Source organism: Diceros bicornis, chromosome 24, assembly GCF_020826845.1.
Source record: "Diceros bicornis minor isolate mBicDic1 chromosome 24, mDicBic1.mat.cur, whole genome shotgun sequence".
NCBI lineage: Eukaryota > Metazoa > Chordata > Mammalia > Perissodactyla > Rhinocerotidae > Diceros > Diceros bicornis.
In genome coordinates this window covers 23629508-23645622 of record NC_080763.1, presented here as the reverse complement: position 1 = coordinate 23645622, position 16115 = coordinate 23629508, and the positions used below count along the sequence as shown (strand labels likewise).

Sequence of the window (16115 nt, the reverse complement as noted above, 5' to 3'; positions counted from 1 at the left end):
AATGGACTCTAAACAACTTGCTGAAGTCATGAGTGAATCAGTAGTGAGGTAAACATCAGGACTTCTGATGTTCCCATTCCCAGCCCTGCTCTCTCCCCACAGGTCCTGGCTGAGCCACAACAAGGCACCAAACAGCCACATAACCCAGGAAGACACGGTCTGAGACTCCAGACGATCCAGGGTCTGAAGGGATCATTTGCAACTGGGTTTGTCCTACAACGAGGAATGTATTTGGGTCATCATAAAATGGAGACATATTCAGTCAGCACTTCTTATCAAAGTTCTTTCTGGACAGTGAGTCAGAGGCAGTCTTGGGGCCGGCCCGGTGGCGCAAGCCGTTAAGTGCGTGCGCTCCACTGTGGCGCACTTAACCGGCGAGCCCTGGGGTCGCCGGTTTGGATCCCAGGCGCGCACCAACACACTGTTTGGCAGGCCATGCTGTGGCGGCGTCCCATATAAAGTGGAGGAAGATGGGCACGGATGTTAGCCCAGGGCCAGTCTTCCTCAGCAAAAAGAGGAGGATTGGCAGATGTTAGCACAGGGCTGATCTCCTCACAAAAAAAAAAAAAAAGAGGCAGTCTAATGAGAAGAGAGAAAGTCAATGTCTCCTTAAGTCCCCAAACAAACTTCCAGCCAGTGTTCTGAGCCCTGAGAACACAACTTTCCTTCCCTTGACGATAACCTTGAGGAAACAAAACATTCGCAAGGAGGACTGTCCTTATTCCACAAATAGAGCAAGAGGTTGTTGAGATGCCTGTCCCAAGGCCACACAGCTGGCCAGAGGCCAAGAATGTCTCTTGGTGACTGGGACAGTGACACTCAGGACACAGGGCGCTGGTGAGGGGCTAGAGAGGAAGTGGCTCAGAGAACAAGGGAGCCCTGATCCTCCCAGGCCCCGCCTCCCAGGTCAGCCAGCTTCAGAGGGGGAGGTGCCTGACCACCTGCTGCTCTCCCCAAGCTGGAGCACGGGCTTCCAAAGCTTTAGGAACTGAGGATGGAGGTGGAAGAGATCTTCTCAGAGGGCCCAGTTACACATAAAAAGCAAGAAAGATTAGAAAGAGGGTTGGGTCAAGACGCATTCTTCCCCCACCACAGCCCCATCCTACTGAGGCCATGACTGACATGTTATTAAACAACAATCACAGAAAATGCTCTGGAATCTTCCTTCTGCAATGAGAAGACAATGCCCCAAAGATAAAATGTAAGACCAGAACACCAGTCATGCATCTTTGCACTCAAATGTTCTCAGTCCCTAATGGGTGCCAGGCATGGCCTCTCCTGGCCTGTGTACTATGAGCAAGGTCTTGCAGGGGCTGACTTCTGTCTAGAAGTGGGGTGATGCTGGTCCCAACCTAACTCATCAGCAGAGAAAGCAGATAGGTGGGTCTCCTTAAGTTCCCAATGGCTGACACATCAGGGAGGAGCATCTGTCAGCAAAAATTCCAGGGATAGCAACTAAGATGAAAGAAAGGAGCTGGAATCTAGAGATACCAGAAAGAATGTCACAGAACCTGAGTTTGGTGGGGAGGGGGAAGATAGATGTGGTTTCAGTATATTTATGGAGGGCTTATCTGGATCCAGGAACTTTCACACACACACTCCCTCATTTCACTTTGGGGGCAACCCTGTGAGGCAGGCTTCCTTGTTACAGATAATGAAGCTGATGCCCAAAGAGGGCAGGTGTCCTGCTGGAGGCCCCAAACAGCCACCAGCAGAGCGGAAGTGCGGTTCCATGGCTCCCAACCAGGAGTTCTCACACTTCAGTGGGCATCAGAATCCCTGGCACACGATCAAAAACACAGATTCCTGAGCCCCACCCCAGGGAGGCTAATTCCTAGGGTCTGCCCTGGTGCCCAGGAATCTACATTTTTAACAAACACTCCAAGTTGTTCTAGTGCTGGAATTCACTGACCACACTTAAAAACAACTGATCTCCACTGCCCCAAGGAGAGAAATCAAGAGATAATTCTCAGCTGCTGGCTTCCCTAGGCATCCTAGGCAGGGATGATGGAAGAGACGTGCAAGCTCCTATCCGGCTCCTCGGCAGAGAAGAAATGCTCCTCTGAGTGAGCTGACTGAGGGCCCCACCAACATGTCCAGCACCAAACAGGAAGCCCAGGACGAAGGTCTGAGGAGGTGTGGATTGCTCACCTGGCAGCCACCACCCCAAACAGCAGCCCATTGGAATGGGTCCTGCTTTAACATGATGACTCAAGGCTGCTCACTTCCTACAGTTCTCAGAGGAGACGGACACAGCAATAGCTTTGTGCACAGATAGCTGCCTCCAGAGCCACCAAAGGAGACCCAACCACGCTAACACAGTAATTCTGGGCAGAAATCAGGAATTTCCAGGGGAGAGGAGAAGAGCAAAAAGGAGAAAAAATAACCCCCAACTTTGCTCCAGTTTCTATGTCCCTCCTTTCTGGAGCTGTCCCCCAAAAGTGGTCTCCTGGAACTGAAAGGGGCTTGTGTTCACCTCCTCTCTAGAGAAGGAATCAGATGGGAGCCAAAGCAAACCCTGCTCCACCATGAGGTTCCGAGACACACTCTCTAATCCCAAGAAGCGGGTAAGCAAGTGGAAGCCAGCCCTGCCTCCCATCCCCGCCTTCTGCAAACACCACAGGTGCCACTGCTACCTGCCCTCGTGCTGGGGCAAGGCCTCATCTTGAGCTGTGGGGGGTGAGAGGCTGAGCTAATGTTTTTGCACAGCATAAAAATGGAAAGATGCTGTAATGAGGTCAGAAAGCAGGAGAGTCTGGGTGGGCCGCCCAAGTCTGCAGGGTGCCCTGCCACCTCTGAAGGACCTAGCAAAGAAAAAGGCCCTTAGTCCTGCAGAAACAAGACAAGGGAGATGCTCCACCAGTTAAGTTTGGGAATGGTCTTGGAGAGAAGTCAGGAGACAGAGAAGAAAGAAGAGGCAACACCAGCTTTCACCGTAACCCTGTGGTTCTTTACCATCCCTGATGGGGCTCCAACCCTCATCCTGCAATCCACTCGGGGATGTTTGATGTTGAGGGCCGGAGGGAGCTGAAGTCAAGGGAAGGACATCCTGTTAACAGCATTGCTGGAAAAAGATCAAGACCCAGGCGGTGGAAAACAGCTGTGTCCACCTGATAAGCGGGGCGCCCCGTTTCCTTCAGCAGAGTCTTAGGTTTGTGAGACTATAGTCTGATGTGCGGGGGTGGAGGCTGGCCCAGTATCTCACAGAGACCCCAAAGTTTTCATCACAGACATCAGGTCTCATCACCACACACTGGGACATTAACACCATCTCCCAGCACTGGCACTGTTTTCAGTGTGAGGAGCTCTCAAGAGGGACAAGGTCCCATCAGGATACTGCCTGGGAACTAGCTGGAATGGCCCACCCTCTTCTCTTCACCCAACTCCTGGTCACCTCACTCATCAAGAATTGGCTATTACCATCACCTCCTCAGGGAAGCTGTCCCGCCTGCTCCCCACTGCACTCACACTGGGGTAATGTCCTCCCACATGCTGTGACCCCTTAATGCCCTGTGCACATAGACCCTTAAGCCTGCCACGTGGGGTATCATGAGCGTTGAAGTGTTGGCCTCACCTTCTAGATCAGGAGCCCCCTGAAGACAGGAGCCAACCACCTTTATTGGTGATAGTACTGACAGCATCTGTTCTTCATTTTGCACTTCTTATCTGATAAACTCCGCTCGCTAGCGCCCTCCGCTTACTGTCTCATTTAATCCTCGCCTCCACCTTCTGCAGTAGCCAATACTATCTCCATCTCACAAAAGAAGAAGCCGAGACTTAGGGAAGTTACAGGACTTGTCCAAGGGTACCCAGCAGAGCGAAAGAGAGTGTCCTCAACCACGCTGGGTCTGGCACAGTTCAAGGCACACAGCAAGGACTTCAGCTCTTTCCATTGAGTGAACAAGACTGAGTCACATCGGGAAGAATGTAGGCCTGATAATCCCTTCCTCCAACCACCTGAGCTCTCAGGTAACTGACTGGTCGCCTTAACTCCTTTCAGGAAATGGAAACTTGTTTATTAACTTGTCCATTCATTTCTAAGCACCTGTTACTGCCCAGAGCCCTGAGCCCTGGAGAGATGTATTAGTCAAGGTTCCAGTCTTCAGACAAGTTTCCCATTTAGTCAGAAGAGGAGGTGGAGGAGGAGGGGAATAGAACAAGAGAAAAGGAAGAAGGGGAAACACAAACCACCAGAAAACTAAGGCCAGTATCCCAGTAAACTCAGCAAGCACGGAGAAGGCAGGGAATGCGTTCCTCCAGCACAGGCTGATGACAGCAGGGCAGGAGGTGAGCAGGTACCCAGCCAGAAGAGAACTCCTCAAAAGTGATGTATCCTTTATTTGGTGGTAGTGGTAAAATATACAGAGCCTAACATTTCCCATTTTAACCATTAACCATTACCATTGCTAACAGTACAGTTCAGTGGCACTAAGGACACTGACATTATTGTGCAACCATCACCTCCATCCATCTCCAGAACTTTTTTCATCTTCCTCAACTGAAACTCAGTACCCCTTGAACAACAACTCCTCATTCCCTCCTCCCCCAGCCCCTGGCAGCCACCATTCGACTTTCTGTCTCCACGAATTTGACTACTCTAGGCACCTGTGGTATAATAAAAATATATTTGGTCTTTGTCCCACTTCCTGGCCAGAGCTCTAAATACCTTTGGAATTTCCTGAGTGATAGTAGTGTCTTTTGTTATTCAAAAGGGGCTCCTTTCCAGTTTACGCTAATCAGGTGACCTAGGGTGACTAGCGCCTTAGATGGCCCCAGGATGGAGCTGGTCACCAGAAGACCTAGTGATCAGAGTTGGGGAACTTCCAATCCCACCTTGCCCCCACCTCTGAGGAGGAGAGGGGAGCTGGAAACTGAGCTCTGTAAAAACTCTTGAACAAACAAATTCAGTGAGCTTCAGGGTTGGTGAACACATCACATCAAAGGCGGGGAGGATGGCGCCCCCAGAGAGGACATGGAAGCTCTGTGCCCCTCCCCCACAACTTGGCCCAGCATCTCTTCCACCTGGCTGTTCCCGAGTTGTATCCTTTATAACAAACCAGGAAACCTGAGTAAAATGCTTACCTGGATTCTGTGAGCCATTCTAGAAACTATAGAACCTGAGCAGGGGTTGTGGAAACCCCCAATTTATAGTCAGTGAGTCAGAAGTACGGGTGGCCCCTAGGATTTGCAAATGGCATCTTTGTGTGTGTGTGTGTGTGTGAGGAAGATTAGCCCTGAGCTAATGTCTGTCGCCAATCCTCCTCTTTTTGCTGAGGAAGACTGGCCCTGTGCTAACATCCGTGCCCATCTTCCTCCACTTTACATGGGACGCCACCACAGCATGGGCTGACAAGCAGTGCGTCGGTGCGTGCCTGGGATCTGAACCCCGAGCCACCGCAGCACAGCGTGCACACTTAAGCGCTCCGCCACGGGGCCGGCCCTGCAAATGGCGTCTTAAATGGAGGCAGTCTTGTGGAACTGAGCCCTTAACGTGTGGGGTCTGCACTAACTCCAAGTAGTGTTAGAATTGAACTGAACTGTAGGACACCCAGTAGGTGTTAGAATTGGAGAATTGGTTGGTATCAGAAAAAAATACATCTCAATACCTCACATAAGTGGAATTATACAGTATTTGTCCTTTTGTGACTAGCTTATTTCACTTAGCATAACGTCTCCAAGGTTCACCCACGTGTAGCATGTGTCAAACTTCCCTTTCTTTTTAAGGCTAAATAATATCCCACTGTATGTATATATGACATTTTGTTTATCCATTCATCCGTAGATGGACACCTGGGTTGCTTTCACCTTTAGGCTATTTTGAGTAATGCTGCTATGAACAATAGTATACAAATATTTGTTCAAGTTCCTGCTTTCGATTCTTTTGGGTATATACCCAGAAGTAGAAACTGCTGGATCATATGGTAATTCTATTTTTAATTTTTTGAGGAACTACCATACTATCCTCCATTTGACTACACCATTTTACATTCCCATCAGCAATGCACAAGCGTTCCAATTTCTCCACATCCTTGCCAACATTTCTTTTCTTTTTTTCTTTTAAGCCATCCTAATAGGTGTGAAGTGGTATCTCATTGTGGTTTTGATTTGCATTTCCCTAATGTTGAGCATCTTTTCATGTGCCTATTGGCCATTTATATATCTTTTTTTGAGAAACGTCTATTCAAGTCCTTTGCTCATTTTTAAATTGGGTTGTTTATTTTTTTGTTGTCAAGCTGTAGAAGTTCTTTATATATTCTGGATATTAACACCTTATCAGCTATATGATTTGCAAATATTTTCTCCCATTCTGTGGGTCGCCTTTTCTATTGATAGTGTCCTCTGATGCATATCAAAAGTTTTTAAATTGATGTAGTCTAATTTACCTATCTTTTTTCTTTTTTTGCCCATGTTTTTAGTATCATATTCAAGAAATCATTGTTATCATTGCCAAATCCAATGTCATGAAGCTTTTTCCCTGTTTTCTTCTATGACTTTTATAGTTTTTTCAACACTGGTTGTTGAAAAAACTGGTGATAATGATGTGTCAATGTAGGTTCACCAGTTGTAACCAATGTACTACTCTCGCGGGGGATGTTGATAATGGGGGAGGCTTTCATTGGTCGGGGACAGGGAGTGTATAGAAGATATACTGTACCTTCCCCTTAATATTGCTGTGAACCTAAAACTGCTCTAATGAATAAAGTCTTTTTTTTTTTTTAAGTTGTCCTTTTCCTATTGAATGGTCTTGGCACTCTTGTTGAAAAGCATTTTGACCATATAGGTGAGGGTTTATTTCTGGACTCTCCATTCCATTGGTCTACATGTTTGTCTTTATGCCAATACCATAGCATCAGGGTTACTGCAGCCTTGTTAGTAGATTTGAAATCAAGAGGTATGAGCCCTCCAACTTTGTTGTTCTTTTCCAGGATTGTTTTGGCTATTTAGTGTCCCTTGAACTTCCATATGAATTCTAGGATGCAATTTTCTATTTCTGCAAAAAACATCATTGGGATTTTGATAGGGATTACACTGAATCTGCACACTGCTTTACGTAGTGTTGACATCTTAACAATATAAGTCTTCCAATCCATGAACGCAGGAAGTTTTTCCATCCATTTATGACTTCAATTTCTTTCAGCAACATTTTGTAGTTTTCACTGTACTAGTCTTTCACCTCCTTGGTTAAATTTATTCCTAAGTATTTTCTATTTCGATACTATCATAAATGGAAATGTTTTCTTAATTTCCTTTTTGGATTATTCACTGTTAGTGTATAGAAATACAACTGGGTTAAAATGATGCAAATTGGGTCTGCTCTACTCTCCCCAGTTTGCAGAAGGGAACAGGGCATTGGGAGGCCCAGCACGGGGAAGGCGGAAGGCAAGGCTGAGTAAGAAGGCCGTAAAATTCCCTACCATTTTGAATGTGGATTTTTCCTGATTGGGCACCTGCTTGGCTGCTCTAGATCTCTGACTGATTTCCATAGCTCCTATAAAGAAGTTACTGTAGCCAGTTTCTAGTTTATTTAATGTTTCCGTGGGGAGTGAGGGTCTGGAGCTTCCTAGTCCACCATCTTGCTGATGTCACTCTCCACGGCCTAAGAACTATTCCCCAAGCAGTATCTCTTCAAGGAGATAATTAAGGAGCCAGACTGGTCAGGGCAGAGAGACGAGGCTGGGAGGGAACAAGGGACAGGCTGCATAGGAATGGGGAGGGAGTAGGGACTACCAAACTGGAGACTCCGATTGGATGCCATGGACTTGGCGGGCACCTGCAACAATGTCTGGCAAGGCAACAAAGCCAAGACAGAAGTCAGGCCAGGCCAACCCAAGCCTCCTCCAGTGCACGGAGTTGAACGTCACAGCAACAAAGGATCAGGAGCATCCCCTCTCCCCTACCCACCCCCCACCCCAGGGCGTTGAGTATATTTTCAGAACCTTAAGTGAATCAGAATTATGAACCCCACCCCCAGTCGTGCTTCTCCCCTCAATCTGAAGAGCGAGTGGCTGAGCTTCCAACTGCTTCCACCTGGACAGAGGACCCAGCATACAGCAAACACATAATAAATCAGCTCCGACAAGAACGTGGCTCCAAGCAGGAGGATGCCTTCCCATGGGGTGCTGGTCCCGTCTCCACACGGCTTCAAAAAGCGCTGACCACTAGCCTCCTCTGGGAGACCAGGTGAAATACAGGGGCCTGGGCCCCTCCCTGAGAGAGTCCAGTTAAGGAAGTCCACGTGGGGGCCCAGGCATCTGTCTCTTTACCTAGTCCCATGGGAGAGGCAAATGATCACCATGGTGGGGGAGCACTAGTCTAGTCTCCTCCCCAGAGTTGCTGGCCTCTGAGCTCATTTTCACCTGCCTGCATCTTTGGTGAGGGCCTCCCGAGGAAGGAGAAAGCAGAACTGCAATTCGGTTTTGGGTTACCCTCCCCAGAAGTCTCAAACGGGCAGTTTTATCTGACCCACAGTTTCAAAACATAGAATATAATAATAACAATAATAAAACTATTGAATTAGTTAAAAAACAAATTTCATAAGCCAGACACAGAAGACAAATATTATATGACTCCATGTATATGAGGTTTATAGAATAGGCAAATTCATAAAGACAGAAAGTAGAATAGAGGTTACTAGGGACTGGAGGGAGGGGGAAGGGAGGAGTTATTGTTTAATAGGTACAGAGTTGTTGGGGATGATGAAAAAGTTTGGGTATAGATAGTGGTAATACACAACACTGTGAACATATTTAATGTTATTGAACTGTACACTTACAATTGGTTAAATGAAAAATATTATGTTATGTATATTTTACCACAATAAAAAAAAAAGATTTCACATGAAAATCTGGATTTCTGGTTTCTCTTTAAAGAAAAAAAATGAGACATATGACCACCCCAGGTCACACTCTGTGTGTCAACAGCTGGCAGGAGCTGAAGGAGCTGCTGCCTTTAGGTGAGACGCGTTTGTCACTTTTGCTGTGACCCCACCACACTCCAATGTCACTTCTACTTTGCCACATGTATATGACCTGGCTGGCCCCCATGACCATTTGAGGGTGTGGTGGCGGCCCCACCCTCTCTCATTTCGGCCCCCACTAGCTCTGTTCTGCTCTCCAGGCCCCGTCTGTTCCTCTCTTCTAATGCATAACGGGGGGCCAGAAAGTGGGTGGCCGTGTGGGCTGGCCCTTTGTGCGCCTTGCGTAACACTAACAACCAAAGGAAGAGAACAAGAGTTTGCCTTCACTTCCCCAAACTTTTCTCTGACCTTGAAAGGCCTCTAACGTTGGAAAATCCAGAAGGAAAGCCCGGACTTTAACAGACCCAAGTGACCATGATTCTGGAACAAGACTAGGCTGACCACCACCTATGACCCTGACTCCTGAGTCAGCCTCTGGGTGATGCCACACGATCAGCGGGTCCAGCAAACACAAGCTCCTCGAGGCTGGCCTCGGCTTCCTAGAGCCCATCTTTACCTGCTAGACTCTGATTTCCAACTGATGGAAATATAATATAGCTCAGGACACGCTACCCCAGAATACGGGACCTTGGCATCTTGACTTGAGTATTTTAAGCTGAAGGAGTTTCAGAAAATGGCAGAGGCAGATCACTCTGACCTCCTCCCCGTCCCCGCCCTTCTTCCCTGAAGCAGCCCTTAAAACCCTCCTGTGAGAGGTGCCCTCCCTGGACTCGGAGGAAGGGAGCATCCTCATCTCTGGAGACAAAGGGACTCCCCCAAGGAGAATCCTAACAAACTGGCCTTGTACAGTTTCCCCCAGTTAAAACCACCTCATACTCCTTCACCATTCATATTCCTCCACGACTGTCCACTCCTCATCAAACCCAGCACAAAAGCACATGGGTCGACCTGTTTCTTCATTTCCTTATGAAGAAACAGTAAGGTGGGAGCTGGCTCTGTGGCCTAGTGGTTAAGTTCGGCGCACTCTGCTTTGGTGGCCCGCGTTCGGTTCCTGAGCACGGACCTCCACCACTTGTCAGCCATGCTGTGCTGGCGTCCCACGTACATAATAGAGAAGACTGGCCACAGATGTTAGCTCAGGCCTAATCTTCGCCAGCAAAAAAAAGAAAGAAAGAAAGAAAGAAACAGTAAGGCTCCCATATTACATCATATTTACATTAAATAAATCTGGATGATTTTCTTTTTTTATTTATTTTTTAAATTTATTTATCTATTTATTTTTCTTCCCCAAAGTCCCCGGTAGATAGTTGTATGTCATAGATGCACATCCTTCTAGTTGCTGTACGTGGGACGCAGCCTCAACATGGCCGGAGAAGCGGTGCGTCGGTGCGCGCCTGGGATCCGAACACGGGCCGCCAACAGCAGAGCGCACACACTTAACTGCTAAGCCACAGGGCCGGCCTTGATTTTCTCCTTTTAATTTGACTTTGCCAGTTTAATTTTTAGACCCAGCCAGGGACCTTAAGACGCTCAAGGAAAACTTTTTCTCCTCTACAATTAGCATCATTGTTCTGGATCTGCTAGAACCTGATGCTATTGAACACATCCCATTATTGCTGGGAAATGTGGCTATCTACAAGTGTAAAATACATGCCGATTTCCAAAGTCTCAGTATGAAAAAAGAATATAAAATAGCTTGTTAGTAATTTTATTATATTGATTACATGTTGAAATAATATTTTGGATATATTGGATTAAATAAAATATAGTATAAAAACTAATTTCACTTGTTCTTTTTTACTTTTTTTTAAATTTACATTTTACCTATTTTTGATGTGGCTACTAGAAAATATAGTTATGTACATGGCTTGCATTAGTGGCCTGCGTTATATTTTTCCTGGACAGCGCTATTTTCGATAGCCCAGCCAGCCGTGGCTTCTACAGAACTCAGTCTGTAAAGTTACTGTATTTTCTTTACCTCGAAAAGCAAACTGATTCTCTCCTACTGTATTGCTGGGTGGTGCTGGGCTATGAGCTGCCCAAGCGTCCTTGAGGAAGCATCGGTGCTGTAGGCTCTTCACTGGGGCTGGAGCTGACCGTCCTGTGTCACCAAGCGATCACCAGACTCCCACACAAAGCTTGCTTCCAGCCCTTGCGCATTAACAATGTGTCCACATCACTCAAAACTCCACACAGATTATTTTCCCTTGAAACAATGGAGCAAGTGTTGCTAAAAACTGTCAAGCTGTTACCCACTGTGCAACTGGTCCGAGTGTACCATGGGAAGGGAAAGGGAAGAGCTGGGGCTGCAGTCTAAGACTAGCCTTCCTTCCCTCACCCCAGCTCAGGCCTCACTGGTTCTCCTTCTCAGAGACTGGAGCCCCACCTTCCTGTGTGCTCCGCCTAGGCTCAGAGAGGCAGAAGGGGCCCTTGAGCAGTTTACAGCACAGCGGGTAGAGACGCAATGCTGATGCTGGGAACTCCAAAACAGAAGACAGGTGCCAGGCACTCAAATTCCGGAGAAAACTGCTAGATGCTTTATCACCACCAACAACCCTCAAGACGCAAGGGGCAAAATTCAAACCTCAGAATCCTGCCTTTTTTTTTTTTTTTTTTTTTAATTATACGCCTCATTCACGTGAAGACTCAATACTGGCTACTGACAGGGGTGTTGGAGGTAGAGTTGGGTTCAGATCTCCCTTCTACCACTCAGCAGCTGTAGGACCCTGGATAAGGTAGCTCCATTTATCTGGGGCTCAGTTTCTCCATCTCTAACAATGGGGACAATTCCACCTACCTCACAGAGCTGAAACATTCAACAATGGATGAAAAGGTGCCTTGCACATAATAAGTGTTTGATAGATATGAGCTTCCTTCCCCTTCAATTTTCCCATAGCAATTAGGCAAAGCAGATGCTAAAAACCTTGTGGAAAACTGAAAGTAAATCCTCTATACTCTGATCTGTTTCTCATGTGTTACTTGTTTTTTCTGAATCTTGGTGCCTGGTAGAATTTAAAACCCTGGTACAGGAACTCTGCGAAGGCAGGGATTATCTTTGCAGCCCTAGCATAGTATCTGGCAAAAGGTAGGTACCAGGAAAATGCTTGTGGAATGAATGAGGGAATGTGGGATTTAATGTGAGCAGGGGCTGGCGCAGGTGTGGAGCATATAAGCACTAGGAGAGAGGTCAGAGTTGGCAGGGTACGGGGTTTTGCTGATCAGTGTGAAGTTTGTAGATCACGAAGAATTATTCTGCAGAATGACATCTGAAATCTTGGTGGAGCCTTTTTGCTGAGCAGCAAAGCTCAAGGTGCTCTGTTAATATTTGTCCTCCACTCAGCCATGCTTTACTCAGAAAGGAAGGTTAGAACACACGCCGAGAAGCAAACCTGGTCATCTCTACGTGAGGAAGCATAAACAATTCCGTTTTTCATGTGTTTTTTTTTTTTAACTTAGCACAGTTGGTTATGCCTAAAAGGTCAAACTTAAATAGATGGCTCTTGATACAAATATATGCCATCAGAGTGTTTTCAAATGTAAAATTCTTAGCATTTCCTGACCTTGGTGGGGGGTGAGGGTGGAGAATGAATAACTGTTCTTTTAAAATTTTAAAGATGTATCTGGTGTTAAGTTCCCTCACAGGTGTGTGAGGAGGGCTCAGAAAACCTATTAGTTTACACTTTATGGTTAACAAAAAGTGTTGCATTCTCTGATCTCGCCAGACCACTGAGGACTTCTCCCGGTTAGCTCTCCTGCCCTCCCCACACAGTGGGTTTGGGATTGCAGTGACCTTGTCTGAATCTTGTTCTGCTGCTCACAGGAGCTTTAACCCTCTGGAAGCCTGCAAGTCCCGCCCTTCACCTCCCAGGTTTACCCTCCTATAAAGGAAAAATCCAAAAATGTCAAACGCATCAGCAGGGCTGCAAAGGGGATGTTAAAATCCACAGTCACATCACCTTAGAGGGTAGGGGGTTGGTAAATGTCACCCTCGATACCTACTTTTCAATTGCCCTGAACAAAAGATCCATCTTGTTTCATCCCCAGACCTCAACTCAATTCAATCTTCAGAACATTCAAACCTGCAGTGAAAGAAAACTGAGGAAAGGACTTTATGCAGCCTGTTTGTGTGCTAGAGAAACCGTCTCTGTGCTTTCACTGATTGCTTCCATGATCACCCCAGTGGCAGGACTTACTGGCATAGGGAAATCTAGCTCAGCTTACCTCCCTGGTGCTGAAGATGAACAGAACGGAAATTTGCCTTGAGAGAAGATTTTGAAATTTCTGATCCAAATGAGAAATTTCTAGATGAAAGGTTAAATTTTCTAAATGCAATGAACAGGTCAGAGAAAATAGGCCTACAAGAACTAAGGGTTATTGGTCATTTCTTAGACACGTAGCCACGACTGCACGTCCTTGGGAAGAAGTGAGACTGGAGGCAGTGGTCCAGATAAAGGAGTCCATAACTATTCGCTTCAAAGAATTGGAAAAGGCAATTAGATTCATAATACACCCAACTTTCTGGGTCACAACCACAGTGAGATGCAAAGAATTTGAGATTCTCGTTGCATAAAGAAGGAAAGACAAAGGATTAAGATATGAGATTTCTAGGCCTTTCCAAGGATGGATGAAATTCAGAGCAAGATTTCTACTCCCTCCTGCTGGACTTGGCTCTAGACTCCAGGGAAAGAGTTTGGCACAAAGCATTGTTCCCACTGTCCTGGCTTCAGCTGTGTATGAAAGAAGGTAAGAACGGTGCCAACTACCGGTAGGACACTGCTCCGTGATTCTGTGTAGTACAGGAGATACTGCAATCTAGGAAAGCTGGTTGGTCAAGCCAAAAACACCTCCCCAATTCTCATGACACCAGAACAGTCTGACACCCATGGGCTACTCCCTGAGAAAGAATAGCTTTCCTAAAGTCACAGGTCTAAGCTGGTGGACTGACAGGTTCAGTAATGAGATCATAAAAACAGTTTATGTTCCAGAAGCATGCTTTCTGCTGGGGGAGGAGAAATTGTGTTGAAAGAAAAAGTCACCTCCTTTTGTTTCCCCGCACCTCTCATACACAGTCACCCAGTCACCATCACTCAGTCACACTGTCAGTCACACCCAGCCACAGTCACCCAGAGTCACAAACACTGTTGAAGTCAGAAAATTGCAGGGTCCCCCACAGTTAGGTACAATCTACCCCACTCAGTCTCATAGCAACATGACGCTCATTCCTCTGAACATCCACAAAGTCCTCTACTCACCTGATTGCCAAAGACAGCTATGGAGCAGGCTGTTGAAACCTCATTAGCCCCAAACCAGACGGAAGCGATACGGGAGGGCATGCCCAGGATGAAGACCTGGGCTACAGAGCAGATGACCTGGCCCAGCACGGTCACTGGGAAGAGATGTGGCTTCAGGCTGCCCAACTTCACCCAGGCCCCCAGGCAGTTGAGAGCAGAGCCGGTGAGCGCGATGGTGCGCAGGCCGAATTTCTCCAGCAGCCAGGCCACAGGCAGGAGGAGAGGGATGTAGGTTAGCATGTAGCACATGGACAGCCAGTCGATGGCGAAGGCGCTAACCCCGTAGAAGTTCATGAAGATGTTATTGATGGAGCCGTACTGGATCCACTGGAAAGCGTTGCACATGGAGTAGCAGCTAAACACCAGGACCACCGCCCACCGGCGCCTGCTCACCTTGATCACGCTAAGGTCCTCGGGGCCGGAGCTACTGGGGCGGGCCAAGCCGCCGGGTTGAGCCGAAGTACTGGGGTGGGCCGAACTGCTGGGATATGCAGAGACGCTGGGGTGCATCGAGACGCTGGGGTGGACCGATACGCTGGGGTGGACCGAGACACTGGGGTGGGCCGAGACGCTGGGGTCCGCCCGGACTGCGGACTCCTGCGCAGGGGTGCCATCGCACTCCTGTTGGTTGGGATCTTCATTCACCATGCCCACAGGTGCTGGGGACTCCGGCGGTCTTAAGGGACAGTGGCCTCAGCTGGTCCCCTAGAGCTGACGAGGCATTGGCCCCGGACAGCCCCAGAATAAACGGAGACCCGAGCCTGCGTAAAAGCCACGCGTGGGGCTCCCTGCGCTCACCTCCGAGATCCTACACCCACTTTTCCTTGACGTCCTCAGTCGCCGACCGCTGTCCCCCAAGCCACCGCAGACTCCTCAGCCCGGTCCCGGCCGCCGGCGCCTTGAGTCTTCCCAGGGCGTTCTCGCCTTGTTCAGCCTCTCCGCCCTGCAAAAACTTCGCTCCTGGCGCAGCCACTTTCCCGGATTCCGTTCGCTCCCGGGCCGACTAGGGGCCTCGCCCCCTCGGGCGCACGTGACCTCCCCGCCCCCGTCCAGCCCGGCGTCCCCACCCCCCTACCCCCCTCCACTCCCTCCCGCCTTCTTGAGCCGGGCTGGCCCGACAGCACAGTTGTTTCGCCACAACTTGCGGGTGCATTCCTGTTACACGCCCCGGGCGCCATGGAAACCGCCAGTTAACCCCCACCCCCTGCACTGCCCGTCAAATTCATTTGCCGCCTCCCAGGGGACCCCGCAAGAAAAGCCCCTCCGTCCTTCCGAGGTAATCCTCCAAGCAGAGCCTCCCCGGTGCCGGTCCGCATTCCCTGCGCGCGGGCACCGATGCCCGGAGCCGCTTAGTGCTCTGGGGAATCCGAGAGGGATTCCCGACTTCTTCCCACTTGACTAGGCTCCCTGACTCTTGCTGAACTTTCGGTATAAGGAGTGATTTGTAGGTTTCCCGGTCTGGTTGCGCTCCTGGGGTAAAGGGGAGTTGCGCAAAACTCGCTTTGCTCTTTGCTTTCCCTGCGGACGTGGTCTGTCTCGGGGAACTCAAGCTTGAACCTGTCACGTAGGCTGTTCCTTCCTGATGGGTGCCCCGGCCGCCTCCTAGGCGAGGACCTGAGCGGGGAGGGGAGAGGGGAGTTCGGAGACGTTTAAGAACTAGCGGTGGGTTTGTGGGGAAATGCCCAGCACAGTGCTGCCCCTGGGCGTGGTCTTTGCAGCCGCGTACCTAGGCTGCCCCCTGCTGGTCCCAGCCCATGCCAGAGGGAAAGCCCTCAAGTCAGCTCCTCCAGAAAGTCAGGCGTGCAGGGCAGAAGTGCCTGTTCACACTGATCCATGCAGCCCTGGGGAGGGAAAAGAGCCCAGATTCTCCCTGGGTTCAGACACCGGCTTAGCTCCTCCTAGGTGAG

The 16115-nt window shown here is 48.6% G+C and overlaps 1 protein-coding gene across 1 annotated transcript in view; it reads right to left on the bottom strand.

The window, feature by feature from the left end:
- Window positions 1-15162, bottom strand: part of FLVCR2 (FLVCR choline and putative heme transporter 2) — a 56298-nt gene extending 41136 nt beyond the window's left edge. The window contains exon 1 of the mRNA XM_058567414.1: window positions 14170-15162. Within this exon, the coding sequence (XP_058423397.1) occupies window positions 14170-14856 (687 nt within the window). The 5' untranslated portion in view covers window positions 14857-15162. The remainder of the gene's footprint in view (window positions 1-14169) is intronic.
- Between the last annotated feature and the right edge of the window lie 953 nt (window positions 15163-16115).